General features: G+C 38.2%; 1 protein-coding gene across 1 annotated transcript; it reads left to right on the top strand.

Moving 5' to 3' along the window:
• Positions 1 to 518: 518 nt before the first annotated feature.
• On the top strand, positions 519 to 22,669 carry FGL1 (fibrinogen like 1; the record flags this gene model as incomplete). Its single annotated transcript, XM_080710241.1, has 8 exons — positions 519 to 572; positions 2,138 to 2,165; positions 6,113 to 6,334; positions 14,736 to 14,895; positions 15,787 to 15,884; positions 17,849 to 17,937; positions 18,100 to 18,287; positions 22,510 to 22,669. 8 exons carry the CDS (start codon positions 519 to 521, stop codon positions 22,667 to 22,669), a joined length of 999 nt encoding a protein of 332 aa, XP_080566367.1.
• Between the last annotated feature and the right edge of the window lie 1,301 nt (positions 22,670 to 23,970).

The raw sequence follows: 23,970 nt of genomic DNA on the forward strand, positions 1-23,970 counted from the left end.
GAATAAACAATAGGTCTGGGGTTGTAGCTTGGAGGTACAGTGTCCTTGGGTTTGATCCCCAGTACTACAAAACAAGCAAACAAAACCATAAGAAGTCGTCTGTATAAAAAATGAGTTACTGTTTCTTTGTCATTTATCATATGCCAGGCTACCTAAAAATATTATCTTCATGTCCACAGACCTCTAATGTAGAAATAAGAATTATTATTTCAATTTTACAAATTAGGAGCACATTAGCAAGTTGTCTATGCTCACCACAACAAGAAAGTAGCTCAGTCAAAATATGGCTTCAGGTCTTTTTGTTTACTGAGCTGGTGCCTTTTCCCATACTGTAATCCAAGCAGCACATTAAGGTCCTTCCAAAAGGTAGAGTTTCTTCTCTAGTTGTGTCATTGGTCAGGTTCTACTCTACTTAGGGATACACCATGCCTAATTTTGTGCAGCAGAGGCTGGGAAAGTCCTGGAGACTTTCCTCCGTGATTAGCAACTCAACATGACCTGGAACTGAATCCAAGCTCATGGAGCTCCATGCGTCTGAATGCAAGTCCAGTATCAGGAAAAATGTGAAGTTGGTAAGTTAACCAAATTCTTTTTGTTCTTTCAGTTCTTTCAATGAGGAAAATGATGAAGACACTCAGTTTCATCTTTGTTGTCATCCCTCTGATAATGGATGGGAAAAGCTGGGTAAGCTTACTGTGAATACTATTAATTGTATCTATAATGAGTGCGTTGACTCGGATTTCCTTTTTATTTTTTTGTCACTGAAAAAAGTTCTCTAGGGATGAGGAAATTAAAAAGTTTTGTGGAAGTATTTGACACATAAGTAGTACTTATCAAGTGTTAAAAATATTTCTGAATTATAAAGCAGTATTCAAGCTGGGTGTTGTGGTGCAAGCGTGTAATCCCAGGAGTCAGGAGGCTAAGACAGGAGGATCAGCCAGCATCAGCTACTTAGTGGAGCTCTCTGCAACTTAGTGAGACCTTTTTTCAAAATAAAAGAATAAAAAATAGGACTGGGGGTGTAGCTTAGAGGTGGAATGCTCCTGGGTTCAAACCCCAGTAAAACACACACACACACACACACACACACACACACACACACACACACCCCAAAAGCAGTATTCACAATAAATAAGTAATTTTTTTGTGTGTGATACTGGGGATTGAACCCAGGGGCATTCTACTTCTGAGTGTTGTTACGGATTGGGAGAATATGGTTTGGGGAAACTGTTTCCTGGGAACCCCTGCTAAGGTCTCAGACACACTTATCCCCAACCCATAACAAAACCCAAAATGACCAAAAACAGAAAAAGACTCTGGATTCTTGTCCTAAGCTAAGAATAAATATGCACAGCTTGGACAGTTGCTGAAGATTTAAAGAAGTTTATTAAAAGAGAGAAATATAGAGATAGTTACAGCCCTGTGCCGGAGAGGGGCACGGGGGGGGGGGGACAATTCGAATGAAAAATACCACCGAACTCCAGTTTACTAAGTGTTTTTATCCCGCCCAAGTCCATGGCAGGTCCTTTGATCTGTAGATATGCTAGCTCCCTATCTCTAGCCCTGGCTCTGCTGTCTCCAGGTGGATTTGCCCCGGAAGGGGGAGCAGCCCTGTCTCCGAACACCTTTTGTTCCATCCCCCAAGATGTATGAAATTGTTTCTCCAGGATCTGGGATTTCCTCCCATCTCTGGCTCCAGCTTTCTTTCCTTTTCTTTAGAAATGTAAATTACAAGTCCCTCTTTTCTGCTAGCCCTGGCTTTCTTAGTATAAAAGATATATTTTTAAAATTGGAAATCTTTTCCAATACTGATACATTAATACATTTTAAAACCTCTTCCCAATACTAGTACAAGTGTCACCCCAGCCTGTAATGGTTTAAAATGTAACATGGATTCTTGTTCTTAGCTAATTTAGAAAAAATACCCAGAATTGTACTGCTGCAAGCTTAAGCAAAGTTTTATTATTACAAAGGTAGAAAGAAGGGACAGAACAATCATAGCACTCTGCAGAGGGACACAGCAGAGTGCCTTGAAAGTAAGACACTAGAGTCTCTGAATGCATACATTTTTTATAAGAATTCATTATCTTCCCTTTCCCATATAGTCTAGCCAATAATCTTATTTCCCTAAATGCAGGTGCAGGCCTGCCAGTTATCTCTGCTGTGTAAGTGTATTCTGTTAGGTCACTGATCTAAATGTGCTAATTGGTTAGTAAGGTCAGGGGCTACATGATATATGGCCGCTTTGAAGTTTAAAGTATATATTGTCTACCTGAGTCCTTGGTGAGTTCTCCACTTTTCCCGTCTCTGTCTGCTAGAAGTTACTTTTTGTGTTGAAAACTTGTTTTATAATAAAGAAAAAAAGACACAGGAATATAGTGTTTTAAAGTATAGTGGTTTGGGGCTATAATCATTTTGTGTAAGTAGTAATTAATATTGGGCTAATATAGCTTTTTTATCTTTTAACTTTAGTCTAAACTATTGTGAGAATCTATATAATTCTTTTTCTAAGTGTAGGTGTTTGTGTTTTCACATACAGTGTCCAGCTGGGCTAACAGCTAACTTTTAGCTGACCAAGGTCAATCCTGGCTGCAGCCCTTGCCTGATAGCTTGGAGACAGAGAAAAGGATTTTATTGTTTTGCCTAAGTATGAAAACTTGTTTTTATTAGCAACTAATACTGCTCTTATTAGCAATCAATACAGGCTCAATCTCCATCAATCTCCATCACAACCCTATTTTTTATTCTTTTTAATTTGAAATAGTGTCTCATTAAGTTGTGGAGGATCTCACTAAGTAGCTGAGGTTGGCCCCGAACCTGTGATCCTCCTGTCTCAGCCTCCCAAATACTGGGATTACAAGCATGTGCCACCACACCCAGTTATAAATAAGTAAAATATTTTTAATGCACTGAGTTATTTTTTGTTTACATAATATTAGGAATTTAAAACTGGCTGTTGTAATCAGAATTGGCCTTGCCTCTTTCTGGTACTTAGTACTATTAGTGTAGACTACTCCGAATATTTAAAAGTAATTACAGTCAACTTGTGTTCTCCTCCACTCATGGGTCACAAAAGACAAAATACTCATTTGCTCAAAGTTTTTGGAAAAAAAAAACTCCTGTTTTAAAAAAGCTTACTAACCCAAACATAGAGTCTCATAAGGATTTGACATACTTGAACAGGACATGGGTGGATACAACTATAATCCTAGTATTAGGGAAGCTGAGACAGGAGGGTTGTAGTTTAGAGGATAGCCTCAACAATGTAGCAGGACTGTCAGCAACCACTGAGATTGTTAAAAAAAAATAATAATGGGGCTGGTTATTTATCTTTGATGTAGAATCCTTCTGGGTTCAATCCCCAGTACCAAAAAAAGTATATACTTGGCTTTAATCCCTTCAATATTTATTTAAATTGTGTAATGCACTATATTTAACAATATCATAATTTCTCACTATTATAAAGCAACACAGGATTTTGTCGCCTTAAAATGTTATTAATTTTGTTATTAATTTTTAGACTGTATGAATCAGAGGGACCAAGCAAATAACTATCAGAGAAGAGAAATCAAAGAGTGAAATGGAGAAGGTACTAAGAGCAAATAGGAAAGTCCTTGAACAACGAGACCTAGAGCAATGTAGGGAGGGGCTGTTATCACCGCTTCTCAGATGCTTCATGACTTTCAGTTTTAAGGCTGAATTTCTGTCCTCCTGAAGTATATAGTCTGAATTTATTTCCTTCTTAGGAAGGCAGTGTACCTCTATATCCACAGGAAGCTATCTAATTGTCCTGTTTTGAAGCTGGAAGTGGTGGTACACGCTTGTAATCCCAGCATGTGGGAGGCTGAGACAGGAAGATCCAGGTTCGAGGCCAGCCTCAGCTACTTCGTGAGGCCCTTTGCAACTCAGTGAGAATCTGTTTCAAAATAAAGAATAAAAAATAGGGCTGAGCTGGGTGTGGTGGCGCACGCTTGTAATCCCAGTGCTTGGGAGGCTGAGACAGGCGGATCGCACAGGTTCGAAGCCAGCCTCAGCTACTTAGTGAGGCTCTCAGCAACTTAATGAAACCCTGTTTCCAAATAAAATATAAAATAGGTCTGGGAATATAGCCCAGAGGTAGAAAAGCCCCTGGGTTCCACTCCAGTACCACACACACACACACAAAAATAAATAGGGCTGGTGATGTAGCTTGGAGGTAGAATACCTCTGGGTTCCATCCCCAGTATTGCAAAAAAAATTGTCCTATTTTGGCTCCTAGTGGAGCCTGGACACAGGAGGTCCTCATGTTTATTGGAATGAATACAAGCTTGCACAGAGCAATGGGAAGAGTAAATCATGCAAATAAAAAATCAGGAAATCTATGTGACTATCGTTGGATGACTGTTTTTGGAAACCGTCTGTGTATAAGGCTATTGCACACTAAAATCATAGTTTATCAGAAGCAAATATTTTTTTCTTATCAGAGGAGATCATGGCATGAGCTGCAAATAGAGATGTCAAGGGAAAATGGGAAAATGGCAAAAACTTGAGCCCTTTTCAGTACCTGGAAGGGGCCTCCCAGAATCCAGTACTCACTTTACCGCAGAGTCTAAACCTTAGTGGCTCTCCCTAGGAGACCTGTGCCTCTCCTTCAGCAGTCTCCTACCAAACTTGCTTGTACTTAAATATTGCCACTGCGTCAGACACCACATTAGAAAGGAGCTAACAGACTATTTTACATGCAACGCTGTAGGATATCTGCCTTTTCAGAAAAGATAAACGATATCAATGAACTAATCCAGGCTCCTTTCATCCCTTTTTGAAGTAGTAGAGAGAAAATAATTTACGTAAACAAGCCAGGTGTGGTGGCTCAGCCTGTAATCCCAGTACTTGGGAGGTGGAGACAGGATGATTTCAGGTTTGAGGACAGCATCAGAAACATAGCGAGACCCTGTTTTAAAAACAAAAAATAAGCCGGGCTTGGTGGTGCACACTTATAATTCCCACGCTTGGTAGGCGGAGACAGGAGGATTGCGCTGGTTTAAAGTCAGCCTTGCTGGCTTAAGAGACCCTGTTTCCAAATAAAATATAAAATAGGTCTGGGAGTGTAGCCCAGAGGTAGAAAGAGTTCCATCCCCAGTACCACAAATAATAACAATAATAATAATAATAATAATAATAATAAAATGGGGCAGGGAGTGTAGCTCGGAGGTAGGACTCCTCTGAGTTCAATCCCCAGAACAAAAACAACAACAAAAGAGTAAACAAAAAGTTAAAGTGTCTCTAGTAGAATTTCCAGCAACAGATAAGTGAGTGAGATATATGAAAGTCTAAATTAGCATCCCTTACAAAGGTGGTCATTTGACCTCAGATTATAAGTATGAAATTATGTTTTAAAATTTCATACAAAAAGGTCATTTAAAAACTTCATTTACTTTGGGGAGTAACATATTAATGCTACAATTAACTTCTGTAAGTCCCTTTACTGTATAGACAGAGTCATGCAGAGATGGAGAGCATGGTTCTTAACTGGAAAGTCCAGATTCCTCTTACCTTCTGGGCATTCATGAGGATATCTTCTCATCAGGATTGAGCCCATTGCCACCAAGGAATTGTTACAAGGATTGAATGAGACAAAAACTATAAATCAGTTAGCATAGACATTCTGATTACACTATTTCATTCTCCAGTTTAGGAGCTTTAGCATAAGCCATAACCCCTCCTTTGAAAAGCAGATAGTATTATGACCTTTCTTTCTTTTTCTTTTCTTTTCCTTTCCTTTCCTTTCTTTTCTTTTCTTTTCTTTTTTTTTTTTCTTCTTTTCTTTTGCAGTATTGGGGATGGAACCCAGGGGCATTTGACCTCCAAACTACATCACCAGCCTTATTTTTTATATTCTTTATTTTGAAACAGGGTCTCACTGAGTTGCGAAGGGCCCCACTAAGTAGCTGAGGCTGTCTGCGACCCGTGATCCTCCTGTCTCAGCCTCCCACTTGCTGGGATTACAAGCCTGTGCCACCACACCTAGCTAGTATTATGACTTTTCAAACCACTTTCTGGTTGGAATGGGAACTCCCATTTCTGAAATGGGAATTAGAAAACAGAATCATTTATTTATCTAATTTATTACTAGCACTTATTTTCCACGAAAATGAAGTGCACGTTGCTTTGCAGGCTCTCGAGAGCTGTTCCCAGGAGCAGGCGCGGCTCAGGGCCCAGGTGCGCCTGCTGGAGACCCGGGTCAAACGGCAGCAAGTCATGATTGAGCAGCTTTTGCGTGAGAAGGAAGTCCAGTTCCTCGATAAAGGAGAAGAGAGTAGTGTCATTGACCTCGGAGGCAAAAGGCAGTATGCAGGTCAGAACTGATTTTTCTCAAGTCTTTTGAGTAATTTTTTTCTATTCAAGTAACAAGCAACACAAAACATATAAATTTTAAATCTTTTTTATTATATTTTACCCTTTTGTCTTTATCTGTGCAAGGGATACTTAATATGAATGCTTGACACCTAGAATTTCTATAGTTGAATAAGAAATCAAGATAATCATTTTTAAATATTAGTACTTAAGTGGCAAGTTATAATTCTGAACTTTTATATTTGAGTTTTGGTTTTGTGTATATTTCCTCCTTATATTTATACAGTTTTTCCTTCTATTGTTCATTTGTTGGATTTTGGGATGGAGAAAACAGGATGGTCTGAACTGCTGGGCTCAAGGGATCCTCCTGCCTCAGCCACCTGAGTAGCTGAAATTTCAGGCACATACCACTGCTCCCGGTTTTCCCTTCTGAAATCTATTCACAGAGCCAAGATATGGATGTGGCAAATAAATTAATAGAGTGAAAGGACAGGAAAAAAAATCAACCACACTTATTAAATAGGAAAATAAAAGAATAGTTTTAAAAGCGTGTATATGATTTTATGGTTTGGTAATTTCCCTTTTAATTAGGTTAATATTTCCCCCTAAAAAGGAATGTTCTTAAATGGTCAGCACATCACACACATCAATGCAATATCATTATTCTCTATAGAATACTATCCATTTAGATAGAACTCAAGACTATTATATTGTGTACACCTAGTCCCAAAGAATGAGTAGATATATGTTCTTTCTTATATGTGGAAGCTAGAGAGATTTTTTTGAAATAAGAACAGCATCAGATAGATGAGGAGAGATACCAGGGGAATGACTAAGGGTGATTAGGGAGGGGAGGGGGTACTAAGTCATAAATGTATAGTAGAAATAATGCCAAAAACATTTACGAAATTGCCAAATCCAATCTCAAAGACTTGCAGGGTTAGGGTGGTGGTGGTGGTGAGACATGGTGGGGAGGGCTATAAGAGTTGTGTCCATGCATTTTTCTGATACTCTGTACCCCAATATGTTAAAGTATGTTTTTCAAAATTGACATGAAAGAAGAAAACTATACATTTTACTTCCTACAGAAAAGTAAAAGGCTTCTTTAAGAGGAAACAAACTGGTTGTCAGGAACAAAGAGAATGGTACCTAGAGCACTTTGGTCATGTTCTTTTCAGCACTACTATGATGTATTAGAATTTCTCTCATTATGGACTGAGGGTGTGGCTCGTGGTAGATATTTTCATAGCATGCCCAAGGCCCTGAGTTCAATCCCAGCACTGCAAATAGTAATAATAGTATTAATAATAATTTCTCTGCTTATGAGTCTATCTCGGTCAATTAAATGGACACTGTGTAAGATCTCGGATAATTAATGTACTTTACTCCTATTAACTGTTAGTGGCTTAAAATATTATAAACTTTCATATTTATGAATGAAATTGAGGTAAATAGAGATAGGAATAACAAGCAAATGTAAATTGGAAAATATATCTGACTACAACTGAAAGATTGTAGATAACAAAGAGATGCCAAGCTTATAGGACTAAAAACATACTTATTTTACATTTCTAAATATACTCACCAGCATAGGATATAAAGCTTGTAAGAACCAAATAACTTATGTTTCAGTAAAATGCTGCCTTTTCTCTATTTACCAAGATCCTAATCTCTCTCTTCTCAGACTCCTTGCCCTGAGCTCCTGACCCTTTGTTGAATAGCATCTTAATTCTTTACTCCTAATCCTTGGAGTTCAAATGCGTCCCCGGAAACCCTTTCTAGATCAGAAGGAGGCTAGAGCCATTGGCCTGCAGTACTAAAGATGGGTATAAGGCGAGAGTGGCCTGTTGCTTTGGAACACGGAAAAAGGAGGAACCAGAGACAGCTATTGAGAGAACAGGCCTGGGGACACAAAGGGATTGTCTCAAGCAGTCCCAAGGACAAAGTAGCAGGAATTGGAATAGGTTCTCTTAGGAGAACTACAGTGAAGATTAGGCAAGACAATAAAAGAAGGGGCAGGGCAGCAATTTAGCAGGGAGCAGAATCAATAGATGTTCTTGGAGCTGGGCATGGGGGTGCACGCTTGTAATCCCAGCATTTGGGAGGCTGAGACAGGAGGATCCGGGTTCATGGCCAGCCTCAGCTACGTAGTGAGGCCTTCTGCAACTCAGTAAGACCCTGTTTCAAAATAAAGAATACAAAATGAGGTTGGCGGTATCGCTTGGAGGTAGAATGACCCTGGGTTCCATCTGGAAAGAAAAAAAAAGATGTTCTTGGAAGACAGATTCTCAGCCACAGCTACTCATTAGAAGCACCTTGGGGATGATACATATAAAGTCTTTGCCATTTTCATTTGACACATCCTCCCACATGACCTTGAACTGTGATACCTCCTCCAGGTCATAGGACCTCCAGAGGGAGCAATAACGAGCTAAAGGCATGGTGGAGAGGGCTGCCCTGGCACAGAGACGCAGTGGCTTTGTGGAGGCAGCAGTGTATAGGATCAGAAGTATGCAGCAGAATATGATCCAGCAATCCCACGTCCAGGGATCCAAAGGAAACCAGATCAGTATATGGAAGAGATATCTGGGCTGCAGATACCATTACAGCACTACTCACAGAGCCAAGATATCAACCTAAGTGTCAATGGATAAAGAAAACGTGATATATAGACTCAGTGGAATACTACTTAGCCTTACAAAAAGGGAAATCCTGCCACATGGACAACATGTGTGAACCTGGAGGACTTTACGTTAAGTGAAATAAGCCAGACACACAAAGGCATGTGCTGCATGATTTCACTTTTTGTGGAATTTACAGAAGTTGAACTCATAGAGACAAAGAATAGAATGGTGGTTCCCGGAGACTGGGGTGTGAGGAATTGAGGAGATAATGGGAAAAAAAAATACGACATTTCAGTGGGACAGGAGAAATAAATATATTTGGACATTATCTGTTACTGTGCTTTTCTTTTTGCATGTTATATTTCAGGTACACTAAGTTTATATCAATTTTTCAATAACATCCTTCCTTCCTGAAACTTTGGAACTTTGCATAAGCCCTTAACTCTGCATGGAACACCTTTTCTCTTTTATCCCTTTACCCTGAGCTGACTCCTATTATTCATCCTTCAGAACCTCGTTTATCCCTCATTCCATCCAGGAAAATCTTCCTGACCCTGAAGCCTGGATGAGGTGCCGTGTCTGTGCACTCTCAAAGCACCTTTGCTTTTGTATCTTTGCACTTACCATGGAATGTTATCACTGAAGGTTTAACTGTCTGTCGCCTCTGCTAAACTGTCTAGTTTCTTGCATCTTCAGCACCTAACATGATAACTGGCATATAATAAACATTCAACACATGCTTAATTCATACTTTAAAAAATTAATTGGTGGATGTCAGACACAGTGGTATTCTCCTGTCATCCCAGTACTTGGGAGGCTGAGACAGGAGGATTGAAGGTTCAAGGACAGCCTCAGCAACTTAACGAGGCCCTGTTTCAATATAACAAATAAAAAAAGCTGGGGCTGTAGCTCAGATGTAGGGTGCCATGAGTTCAACACCTAGCACTACACATAAACTAATTAATTAAATAAATATAAAAATAAATTAATTGGTGGAAAAGATCACGTGAAAGAAAGTACAGGCAAACACTTCAAAGAGAATCCTGGTGTCAGACCAGACATTTATTTGAATAACAACTAGAAAGGAAAACAACAGGTTGGTCATTCGGGGGATGAGCATACCAATATGTGATTCCAGAGGTAAGCACAAAACTGATGGCTGCAAGTTAAGTTCCATCATCCCAAACTCCAAACCCAGCTCAAGTCAGGGTGTCTATTCAACACCATCTGTATAGGTTATTGATACAGACTCTAGGATCAGATAATGGCAGGAGGCAGGCAATTATTTTGCTTGTCACTGGGACCATGCACTTAATCATGGGAAGACAAAAGCTTAGGAGCTAAAACTCCAGGCCCTGTGCTGAGAGTGCTGGAGAGCAACTGATTTATTTTTATACTTATTTAATTAATTAATCTATGTGTAGTTTGTTCCCCAGCACTCTGTAGTTTGCTGGGGAACGAACTCTGTAGTCACAAGAGGTGACGGGGGGGGGGGGGGGCAAGAAATCAGTGACTGGGAATTTCAAGTGCCAAGATCAGAGAGAAATTGAATGTACCAATAAGAATTAGGTAGATGACGCCGGGCATGGTGGTGCACACTTGTAATCCCAGCATTCGGGAGGCTGAGACCTGGAGGATGGCGGTTGGCGGAGAGCTTCAGCTACTTAGTGAGGCCATCTGCAACTCAGTGAGACCCGGTTTCAAAATAAAGAATAAAAAATAGGGCAGGGGGTGTAGCTCGGAGGTCAAATGCCCCTGGGTTCCATCCCCAGACCCGCAAATAAATAAATAAATAAATAAATAAATAAATAAATAAATATAAAAATAAAAAAGAATTAGGTAGACAAGTCATAAGAAAAGGACCACAACAACCACTATGCCAGGTGTGAGAGTATGTGTGTATTATAATGACAAGCTAGATGATAGACATTCTAGATGACGTTTCTGGATATAACAGTTAAAATAAAACCCCAAAGTCAGTAGACTCACATTTGATTTTCTTCTTATATGGTGCAAGTATGAAAAAAGAGAACGGGAAAAAATCTGAAATATAGATACAGTATAATTGTAGTTTATTTTTCAGTCTATAAGCAAATAGTACTAGAGAGCCTAATAAAATATAGAATACATAAATTTCAATAAAATTGTAATGGAGCATAACATATGTACTATGTATTATTGCATAAAATTTATGATACTTCTCACATCAAAGTATGTTTTTGGAGTCCTTTAAATAAAAAGAAAACTATATGTATGATTTGTAGAAATATAAATTTTTTTGTTCTTATTTACAAGTTACTATATTATTACTAAATTAGTTATTTGCTGAATTCTAATTTATGGCATGGTAAAAAAACACCTAATTACAATACAACATAGCAATTTGCTCAAACAATGCACAAATCACATGATTTTTATGCAGCATATAATTAAGCTGTATCGTTTTTTAAGCATTCGGGTGCCATTGGATTATGAATTAAAAGCTTATAGTACCAAATTCACATTCATTGGTGACAATTGCAATAATCTGGCATCAAATGTGTTTGTCTAAGGAGAATACTTGCTCCACCGTGGCCCCTTCTGCAGGAGCCCATTTTTTGAGCGAAGGATATAGGTGTCTGCATTTGGTTTCCAGCTCTGAGCCACAGCCACCATTCAAAGACAACAGGAAAAAGCCCATTTTGGCAAGTGGGTCTGTTACTTTATGAAGCTTAAACATTCAGCTTTCCAACATGGCTTGCTGTCTGCATGATCAGAGAAAGTATTCACATCACCCAGTTCGATGTGGTATTTGTCAAAACAGAGGGCTGGAAGCCCAGGCTTCATTCTGGGATTATGTAAGCCTCTAAGAATCCTTATTTCTTTAAAACTCCCAGAAACACAGAGCTCTCTAACCTTGCTCTGCCCCTAGCTATTCTCCAGAAGACTGAGTGGGTCAAAGTATTTTGCAAATCACAGATTTCATTATCTAGTTCATATTTTATTTTTTGCGGTACTGGGGATGGAACCCAGGGGCATTCCACCTCCGAGCTACATCCCCCAGGCCTATTTTTTATTCTTTATTTTGAAACAGAGTCTCACTGAGTTGCAAAGGGCCTCACTAAATAGCTGAGGCTGTCCACGAACCGTTATCCTCCTCTCTCAGCCTCCCAAATACTGGGATTACAAGCGTATGCCACCATGCCTGGCTCATATTTTAAACTCTACATTGCTCTAACTTTCTGTTATCACAGTTTGACACATTTCCTCAGGTAGGCGCCTTGGCTTTTTTCTTACTATTCACAGTGGTTGAGCTACTGGCGATTATTATTTTTGATGTGTATTTATTTGATTTATTTGTTGTTTGTATTTTTTCTGTTTAGTTTTTTTTTCCATTCAAAGCTTTCCTCTGGATCTTATATTGTGTTTTGGTGTTTTTTTTTTTAATGAAAAGAATAAATGTTTAAAAACAAACTCAAAGTTGGCATAAAATAAAAGCAAATAGAAAATGTTGGCAGAAACCTCCATATTCATAAAGTTTTCCAAAGGCAAATATTGTAGTTAATCATTTCCATATTTGCCTGGAAAATAGCTTGAAACTTGTGAGTCTGTTTTAGTCTGATCTTTAGTAGGAGGTTAAATGTAAACAAGAGTGTTCCTTTCCAAACTTGGTTAAAATGTGCTTACTTAAATGAAAGTGTCGAACAATGTACTTAACCACAGATTAAAGCTTTTTGATAACATTGGGCTAACTTTATGCCATCATTTTTCCATTGATTTTTTTCTTGTGTAATTACCAAAATAGGATCCCTTCATAATCCAACATGCATGAGGAACACTTGTACTTTTTAATCTTGAAAATAAACATATGAATAAAGCCTAAATCAACACAAAGATGAACATCTCAACACTCAATATTCTGATTGGTCTCAGCCTGTGAGAGCTTTATAAGAAATACACAATCTATTTTTTTTTTTTTTTTTTTTTTTGGTGGTACTGGGGTTCCTGGAAGCCCTTTTACCTCCGGGCTACACTTTCAGACCTATTTTATATTTTTATTTGGAAACAGGGTCACGCCCGGCAGTAAAATAACTTTTAATAAAGGAAATAAAATGTTAAGAGTAAAATATGAAAGAGATGTTAAGTATTTTCATTCAAAAGTCATGGCTGAGCTGGGCGTGGTGGCGAACGAACGTGTGTAATCCCCGAGATTGGGAGGCGGAGTCAGGAGGATCATGCAGGTTCATAGCCAACTTCGCTGGCTTAAGAGACCCTGTTTCCACATAAAAATATAAAAAAATAGGTCTGGGAGTGTAGCCCGGAAGTAGAAGGGTTTCCAGGAACCCCAGTGCCACCCCCCCCCCCCAAAAAAAAAAGCCATGGCTGGTTATTCTTGAGACTGTCTGGGCTATACTCTCAGACCTATTTTATACTTTATTTGGAAATAGGGCCTCACTAAGTTGCTGAGAGCCTCACTAAGTACCCGAGGCTGGCTTTGAACCTTATGAGACTCCTGTCTCAGCCTCCCAAGCAATGGGTTACAAGTGTTCGCCACCAGGCCTAGCAACAACTTGGATAAAACAATACTTAGCCATATTCTCCAAGTCTGCACAGATCAGCCTCAGTGAGATCTGATATTATTTATTATTTTGTTCCACCCTCAAGTCACTTAAACAAATAGTACTTTTGTGTGTGTGTGTGGTACTGGGGTTCCTGGAAGCCCTTCTACCTCTGGGTTACACTCCCAGACCCATTTTATATTTTTATTTGGAAACAGGATCTCCTAAGCCAGCGCGCTGGCTTCGAACCTGCGCGATCCTCCTGTCTCCGCCTCACAAGCGCGAGGAGTATAAGCGTGAGCCACCACGCCCGGCCAAATAGTACTTTTTGATGACAAATTGGCAGCTATTTTACTGCACTGGCAGAAAGGAATACGATGGCAACAAACAAACAAACAAACAAACAAACCGTAAGGATGAAAGGAGTCATAGGAGCTTAAAGTTTTTAGCTAAAACATGTACAAATGAGCTGGGTGTGGTGGTGCATGATATAATCCCAACATTGGAGAGGCTGAGACAGGAGGAGCGCAATTCTCCGAGAGCCTCAGCTACTTAGTGAGGCCTTTGAAACTCAGTGAGACCCTGTTTCAAAATAAAGAATAAAAAATAGGCCTGAGGGTATATCTCAGAGGTGGAATGCCCCCAGTACTGCAAAAAAAAAAAAAAAAAAAAATTATAAATGTGTAAGGAATTAGAAATGTCAGTGATATAATAACAAATCTGATTAGACTGAAAGCTTATAAGAACCTAACAAGATTATTGTTTGGATTAATTTCCAGATATTCAGATGATTATAGGGCTCTAAATTAAGATAACACGTATTAAATGACTGGTTTGGTGATATTTCTGCTTTTATTTTTAGCTTCATGGGAGAAATAAATTCCACTGTGTTGTCTAACAAAGCTGTGAGTTCCACCTAAATATAATTAACTAAGCACAAATTATTTGTTTTTAAAATTGTTTTCTACAAAAATCATCAATAAGAAAACAATCCCTATTTTACTTCCCCACCCCTTCTGCCAGGATCATATCAAGGAGTCAAATGATAATTAAATCCTAGGAAAGGAAATAAGACTTTCCTAATATCCATTGGGAGATAAACAAGATGCAATTTTATAAGATGGTTATTTACATCTTGTTTATCTGTCTCCACTGGTATTAAGTAATCTTATTCAGAGGCTCCCTTAAGGGAAAACAAAAAGACACATAACTAATGTTAATTATCTTGTTTTGCAAACAGATTGTTCTGAGATTTTCAATGATGGACATGAGCGCAGTGGATTTTACAAAATCAAACCTCTCCAGAGCCCAGCAGAACTCTCTGTATATTGTGACATGTCCGATGGAGGAGGATGGACAGTAATTCAGAGACGAACTGATGGTAGCGAGAACTTTAACAGGTATGCTAATTACAACAGGATGTGATTTGGAGTAAGAGATGTGAGTTTTCTTCATTATCTTCTTTTTTTTTTTTTAACCTAGAGACATTCTACCTCTGATCTACACTCCCAGCCCTATTTTTTTTAATCCCTATTTTTTATTCTTTATTTGAAACAGGGTCTCATTGAGTTGCGGAGGTCCTCACTAAGTAGCTGAGGTTGTCCGTGAACCGGGATCCTCGTCTTAGCCTTCCAAATGCTGAGGATTAGTGCACCAGCACGCCCAGCGTTCCTTTTTTTTTTTTTTTTTTTTTAAACAGGGTCTTGCTAGGTGTTAAGATTCTTGCTAAATTGCAGAGGCTGGTGTCAAACCTGGGATCCTACTGTCTCATCTTCCCAAGTTCTGAGATTATAGGCGTGTGCCACCACGCCTGGCTCAACAAATGTACAATTTGTAGATTAAAACTTCTTAATCATACATGAAATTTATTAACTAGACAGAATTTTATTCTAAGTAAAAATACTAAGAGTGAGCTACTAGGAGAGTGAGGCCCTGATCACAAGTTTGAGGCCAGACTAGGCAGTTTAACAAGACTTCATCTCAAAATTAAAAAAAGACCTAGGAGTTCAGGTCAGAGGTAGAATGCCCCTGGGTCCAATCCTCAGGACTCCTCCCCAAATTAAAAAATAAATACAAAATAAAAATTGCCCAGGGATGAGGCTCAGTGGTACAGTCAGGACCTGCATTCAATCCCCAGTACCAAAAACCAAAAATAAAAACAACCCCTCCCCTGAGAGTGATAGTGAATTAACTAAGAAAATATTGGAGGTTAGGGTTGCAGGGAGACACCTTGGGTACTAAATATGTCTATTTAGACTTTGCTAAAATTAATGTTCATTTAAAAATTTTAGAGGCTGGAATGACTATGAAAATGGCTTTGGGAATTTTGTACAAAAAAATGGTGAATATTGGCTGGGTAATAAAAATCTTCACCTATTGACCACACAAGGTAAGGTTTGTTTACGCTCAAACTCACTTGAAATACAGTAGAGACAACACTAAAATGTTTTCCACTAAACCAGGTGCAATGGAACTAATTCAGTAACTACTATGATATACAGATGGTAATAATACCCATTGATCATAATCCCTTTTGCAAAATATGGCTGCTTAAAATTAGGAAAAGAGGGAAAGAAATTAGAACAAGGTTGGGAAGGGATTGTTTTCTCACACATAGTTTGCATTCTCATCATATTTGTTACCCTAATTTAAAAGTCTTTGCCAGATATGTTTTTGTACATTAATATTTATTGATAAAATAATATTAATCTGAAGTCACCCTTGGAGCCTTCTAAGTGTATAAAGTCTAAATTTTATAGCCTTAAATATTTTAAACTATTATCACGTACATTTTTACCCAAATGAACTTTGCTACCTTTCATTTTCACTTATTTGCTTATTTGTTGAACCCAGAGCTTTGAGCATGCTAAGTACATATCCTACCACTGAGCTACATCTCTATGTCCTGTTCCTTCCTTTTCTTCCTTCCTTTCTTTCTTCCTTCCTGGAGATTGAACCTAGGGGCATTCTACCTCTGAGCTATACCCCTAGTCCTATTTTATTTTTTTATTTTGAAACAAGGTCTCATCAAGTTGCAGAGGGCTTCACTAAGTTTCTGGGACTGGCCTTGAACCTGTGATCCTCCTGTCTCAGCTTCCCAATTACTGGGATTACCAGCGTGCACCACCATGCCTGGATCCTTATTTTTTATTTTGAAACAGGGTCTCACTAAGTTGTGGAAGGCCCCGCTAAGTTTCTGAGGCCATGAACCTGTGATCTTCCTGTCTTACCTCCTTAGTACTGGGATTACAGGTATGTGCCACCATGCCCAGCTTACTCTGTGGATTTTTATGATTACTGTCTCCTGATATTATGAGCTAATTTCAAAGAAAGGCTTTCAGATATCAACCAGGATTCATATTTCTTCCTCAAATGGTCTTTAAAGTGTTTGTTGGCTAATCTTTTATACTGCCAGGAAAAATAACAAAGCTCATACATGTGCAACAGCAATAATGACTATATTATGAAACATAGTAGCCTGGCTGCTAGAGGTGATAGGATGCCATTAATGATAATTCTTTAGCCGGGGGTGGTGGTGGCACACGCTTATAATCCCCGTGCTTGGGAGGCGGAGACAGGAGGATCATGCAGGTTCAAAGCCAGCTGCGCTGGCTTAAGAGACCCTGTTTCCAAATAAAAATATAAAGAATAAGTTTGAGAGTGTAGCCTGGAGGTAGAAGGAACCCCAATACCACTACTACTACTACTTCTACTACTACTACTACTACTACTACTACTAATTTTTTATTTTTAATATCAAGATTCTTATTGAAATTTTAAAAAGGAACAAATATGAGCATTCTTAAAACTTTTTATCCTTTCATTATTAGAGTTCTTAAAGTATAAACTAGAAAATGACTTATTTTCTGTTCTTTTTTTTGGTGGTACTGGGAATTGAACCCAGAAGCATTCTACCTTCGAGCTACATTCCCAGACAGATTTTATTTCTTATTTGGAAACAGGGTCTCACTAGGTTGCTGAGAGCTTCACTAAATTGCTGAAGCTGTCCTTAAACCTGAGATCCTGAGATCTTCCAGTCTCAGCCTCCCAAGTTCTGAGATAACAAGCATGCACCACCATGCCTGGCTTATTTTGTGTTGTTCTTTACCAAGTGAAATGTATTAGCTTTTAATATATGATTGCTTTAGTAGAAATTTTCTGTTTATTATTGTGTCCCTTATTAAAGAAAACAACAAAATGTTTATATTCTAAATACAATAGTCATTTTCTTTGAAAATTTATTCTTGACAAAAGGAAATGATAAAAATAAAAATAGAGCTATAAATTACATTTTTAACCTCAGTAGTTAATATTATGTTACATATTTAAAAACTATAATTACTTATTTTTCAGGAGACTACACTTTAAAAATTGACCTTACAGATTTTGAAAAAAATAGCCGATATGCACAATATGAAAATTTCAAAGTTGGGGATGAAAAGGTATTAACATTTTCAAATAAGTAATACCGTGAATTAATACTGAAAATGTAAAGTGTAACTTTTAAGTCAGTAAACCTAAAATATAAAATAGAGCCTATTTTTTTATTAGATAAATGTTTAAATGATAACCACTGAGAGTACAACTTGCTTCATTTCCTGTAGAATTCCTATGCCTTGAATGTTGGGGAATATTCTGGAACAGCTGGAGACTCCCTTACAGGGAATTTTCATCCTGAGGTGCAGTGGTGGGCTAGTCACCAAAGAATGAAGTTCAGCACGTGGGACAGAGATAATGACAACTACAAAGGGAACTGTGCCAAGGAGGATCAGTCTGGCTGGTGGTTTAACAGGTTTGACGCTTTATAAACATGGTTGTAATGGCGTTGATGATATCTCACTAGTGGCTATTAATTATAACCTATGAGGTAATGTTGATCTTATTTGTAATATGAGCATTATTAAGTAATCCTTATTAGGATTCTTCAGCAATGAAGTATTCTGGAGGATTTGTTCACTCTGTACGTTAGTGACGTTTGAAAGACGTGTCATAGAAATAATTCAAATGACTACTTCTACAAAGATCGTTTGCCAACTGTATGAGGGATGAGTTATAAAAAGAAGGGCGTATGGCCATGAAGAAATAAGAAATATATATACACATGAGAAGTATTTGTGGTATCTTAATAACCATCCAGTGCTTCACTTTCTCTATCATACAGACAGCCATTGTCATTGTGCTTTTTCTATATAGGACTAGCTTTCAATCACTATGACTCTCATCAGTTCATTAAATCCAAGCCCTCCCGATGCAGAAATTTTTGCTACAAGATTCATGAAACCTCGGACTAAATACTTCATTACTTGACCGGCAACCTACTCTTCCTTCCTTCCTTCCTTCCTTCCTTCCTTCCTTCCTTCCTTCCTTCCTCCTTTTTTTGTACTGGTGATTGAACCCAGGAACATTCTACCTCTGAGATGGAATGAACCCAGCCCTTTTCAATTTTTTATTTTGAAACAGGATCTTGCTAAGTTGCTGAAGGCTAAGTTGCTTTTTTTTCAGGAGACTACACTTTAAAGTGTAGACTCAAACCTGAGATTCTCCTGTCTTAACCTCCCAAGTACTAAGTTTACAAGCACGTGCCACCATGCCTGGCTTATTACATATGTTTATCTTGAAACAAGATCTCACTAAGTTGCAGCGGGCCTTTTATGGACCTAACACTGATCTTCTTATACGTTCCTGGGTTTTTCTCAGTAGCTACAGGATAGTTGTAATTCCTTTTCAACATAACTTCAGGCACTAAATGAGAAGCTATTTACTGGATTCCTCAGCATTTTCTCTTCTCTGAGCCAAATATCCCTGATTTCTTCAAATATCTGTACCTGATATCATTTCTAGACAGCTCCATTTATTGGAATCACAAATTTAAGGGAGGAATGGAAACTTTTCTGTGCAGTGTCTTCCTTTAAAATGACCCAATAGGCCTGCTACATCTAAAGCAGATGTGCCGCAGAGCACTTGTTAGACAGCGCTCAAGCTTCAGAGCCTTGTTTTCTAGTTAGAAGAAGGTGAGTCCAAGTTTCTGGACGTTTTAACTTCCCATTATAGAACCTTTGAGATTTCTGGAGTGTCAAATTTTCCATATAATTGAGGACTATTTAAATCCCACAATTCAACCTTTGACTCTTTTCCTTTAGTATAAGTAGTTTTAAAGCATTTTAGAATCCTTTATCCTCTTGAGTAGAGACATACAAGGCACACGTTAAAATCATGGAAAGTCTTCATTGTAACATAAGTTATCATGTGCTGATTTTAGAGTGGTACGATTCAACGTAAACACAAAGAGTTGAAAAGAGTGTGGCCTGTCAAAGTGAAAACAAGTAGTTGTAAAAATAGTTTTTCTAGATTTTGCTTTTTAAAGTTTGAGTCCATATTTTGCCATTTGTTTGGGGAACCCGAGTTTATGCAGCAATATGAAGAAACAGAGAAACAAAGTTATTTTCTCTATTTTGCAAACGGAGGTGATGGTAATCTTTTCCCCAGTGGCTTTTCTGTTTAATAATAGTAATAGTCACTTTCCCCTCCTCCTCCTTTTTCTTCCCCTCATTCTTCTAAGTTAGTGTTAACACCTATAATACACCAAGTTGTCTGCAAGCATCAATAGTATTACCATGAGATCTAAAGCGTGTGCTGTAACTAGCTGGTTGACTTGTATTGCACCTGAATGACAACTGACACACATATCAATGTGGGCAAATAAGTGAGTTACCTTAATTTAGAGATCTGAGTTCAGGAGTAAACAAAAAAGGAAAGTCAGTAGTTGGAAACACCAAAGAAAACTCACAAAATCTGGAGAGCAAGTAAATTGTCCTAGAAGTCTGGTGCTCCTTTCACCATTTGTGCTACTGCTTTAGTTTAACCTCATTTTTCTCTTTCCTTCTTGGACTTTGTTTTCCCTGGCTCCTGCTTCTTCTAATTTACATGAAATGTTGGCACTTCATAATTATTTCTCACATAACAAACCGATAGCTGGGCATTGCTGTCTTTTCTGCCTTACTGACAAAGAAGCTCACTGAGCGCTCACCACCACAGCTTAGTGTGAAGTCCACGCTGCTCTAGGCACTGAAGGATGCTGGAGGATTGGTCTCAGAACACTAAGGGGTTGGCCACAGAGTTCGTTTCCTAATAGGCTTTAAATCATAGACCCAATATAAAAGTATATGTAGTAGATGTCTCTACATTAGGCCCAAAATATTTATTCTCAATTTAACGTTTTCTTCTTTTTTTGTGTGCTACTGAGGATGAACCCAGGGGGCATCTACCTCTGAGCTACACTCTCAGACCAATTTTATATTTTATTTGGAAACAGGATCTCACTAAATTTGCTGAGAGCCTCACTAAGTAGCTGAGGCTGGCTTTGAATCTGTACAACCTCTGGTCTCAGGCTCCCAAGCACTGGGATTACAAGTGTGTGCCACCACGCCCGGCTCATAGTGTTTTCTTTTTTAACATTGCCTTCCATGGTGTCTTAAAAACACAATAGATATCAGATGTGGTGGTATGTGCCTGTAATTCCAGTACTTGGCAAAGTTAGAAGAATTGCAGATTCAAGACCAACCTTAGCAACCTAGCATGACCCTGTTTCAAGACAAATAATTCAGTAAAAGGGTTGGTATGTATGGATGTCCCTATCATTCTGAACTACTTTATGATGTGAGACTACAATGCACCAATAAAAATATATTAAGTAAAAATAAAGTTGAGGGTATAGCTTAGAGGTAGAAGGTCTCTGGTTTTAATACCCAGTACCTTAACAAACAAAAACACAGTAGACTCCTGATACTCACAGATTTACCACATGTGGTTTCAATTAGTCACATCCACTTAAATTAAGAGGACAGACAGGATGGTTCATAAAAGCAAATTACTAAATTAAGTGAGCTAAGCCTGTTACTTTGCATTGATGGATAAAATCTCATGCTTTTTTTGATTTAATAAGTTAGGTTCTTTCCATAGATTTTTTTTTAGAACTACTTGTGAATGTCCTTTTCTCCTAATGCCTGACATCTTTCCGTTGGTTATAGCGATAAAGAAACATATAGTAATTAGTATCACAAAAACAACACAAAATAATTATATACTCTTACATGTAAATTATACATACCAGGGACAAATGTACAGACTCCAAAGGAGGAAGAGAAACATTTAAAAGGTTTATGACAGCCTAGCAAGCATATCTAAATTGGTACAATAAATGTAAAAAATTAACTCAGTAGATCAGACAAATGATTACTGATGGCTGGGAAAAATTTAAGTGATAGTTTAGGTTTTGTTTGCTTACCTTTGAGATTTAAAAAGTTCATAAGCACCGGGTGTGGTGGTGCACGCTTGTAATCCCTGCGCTTGGGAGGCAGAGACAAGAGGATCGCGCAGGTTTGAAGCCAGCCTCGCTGTCTTAAGAGACCCTGTTTCCAAATTAAAAAGTATAAAAATAGCTCTGGGAGTGTAGCCCGCAGGTAGAAGGGTTTCCAGGAACCCCAGTACCAAAAAAAAAAAAAAAAGTTCATAAACTAGCTATTTAATGAGGAGGAACTGAGTTTGTGTTACAAAAGCCACATGTGGGCAGCAGATTGATCAACCTCAACATGCAGGCAATCTAGGGAAGCCGCAATAGAGCTCCTTGACCCTGTCTTGCACTACTAACTCACTCGCCATGCTTGCTAAGAATGAGGTTAATGCTATTCTGATCAGGAAGACAGAAGGCTGGAGGTTACTAGGTCATTTTTTTTCTTTGCTTTGGTTGTTGCTTACAGGTGATTAAGACCTGAAATGAATGTTTTCCAATACATTACAAAGGGCCTGGGTTGAATTCTCAGATTTCCTATGGCCTGTTTTAAAAAAAATTTATTTATTTGTAAAAATGTCTAACCTTTTGGAAACTTATAAATATTCTCTTGTCTAAGAAATGACAGAAGTCATAGTTTAAAAGAATTGGTCATCGGCTACAAAGAAAGTTTCTGAAGTTTATTTTTGCAGTCTGATGGCTGTGTTTTCCTTTTCTCTTCCACTAGGTGTCACTCAGCAAACCTGAATGGCGTCTACTACAGGGGCCCCTACACAGCTGAAACAGATAATGGGGTTGTGTGGTACACCTGGCATGGGTGGTGGTATTCTTTGAAATCTGTGGTTATGAAAATTAGGCCAAATGATTTTATTCCAAATATTGTTTAATTATCTCTGGTGAGCTCTCATTTCTGCACTTTATCTTGGTTAAAATGATTTGAAAAATAACAGTTGTAAACCTATGCCTATACGATAATGCCTATGTGTGTACTTTTCATTCTTACTTTTATCAATGTATTTTCAGTGCAGAAATACAAAATATTTAACAAATAAATGTAGATTGTGTTCATATTTGTTGAATTCCTATGTGTAAGAAGCGATAGGTGATAAGAACATACATTGAACTGAAAAACAGAATAGAATATATACCATGACTTGGGAGATATATATGCACAAATGCTTAATAAAGTATGAATGGCAGATGCTTGATAGAACACATAACAAAATTCAGCAAATAATAGATCGCCGAATCAACTGCATAGACTATTAAAATGAATTGGGCTTTGAACTCAGGTCTTGAACTACAGAGTAGAAACTCTTAAGCAAAACCCGGGCCCTCAGTCACTTTAAAACACTGCTCAGACGAGGCTTGGTGGCACACACCTGTAGTCCCAGTACTTGGGAGGGCTGAGACTGTTGGATTGTATGTTCAAAGCCAGACTCAGCAATTTAGCGAGACTCTCAGCAACTTAGTAAGACCCTATTTCAAAATAAAAAATGAAAACAAGTTGGAAGTGGTGGCACATGCCTTTAACCTCAATACTTGGGAGGCTGAGACAGAAGATTGAGTGCAGCTTTGAAGTCAGCCTCAGCAACCTAGCAAAACCCTGTTTCCAAATTAAAAAAAAAAATAGACTTGGAGATACAGTTTGGAGGTTGAATGCCCCTGAATTCAATCCCTGACAATAACACCACACACACACACACACACACACACACAATAAATAAATAAATAAAATAAATAACAGAGGGCTGAGGCATATAGCTCAAAGTTAGAATGCTCCTGGATTCAATTCCTAGTAACACACACACACACACACACACACACACACACACACACACACACACACAAATAATAATAAAAAAAACAACTACTACTCAAATTTTTAGGATGTTTATATAGGTCATATACTTTTTTCATATGCCTTATTTTAAATATTTTTGCTAGCCCTGGGAGATACTATTATTTTAATTATTTTTGCTAGCCCTGGGAGATACTATTATGGCCATTTAACAGAGCTGAGAATTTGTGGTTGTGAGCTTGTGTGATTGTTCAAAGTCACAAAGTTAATAAAGAGGGGGAGAGGACAAGTGCACAAATCCAAGTCTTCCCACACTGAACCATCAAAGGCCTACTGCCATCCTACTGCTCTTCTGGATTCAACTTGGACTGGTGCCTTTTGACTGAG

This window comes from Muscardinus avellanarius (assembly GCF_963383645.1).
Source record: "Muscardinus avellanarius genome assembly, chromosome: 14".
Lineage (NCBI taxonomy): Eukaryota > Metazoa > Chordata > Mammalia > Rodentia > Gliridae > Muscardinus > Muscardinus avellanarius.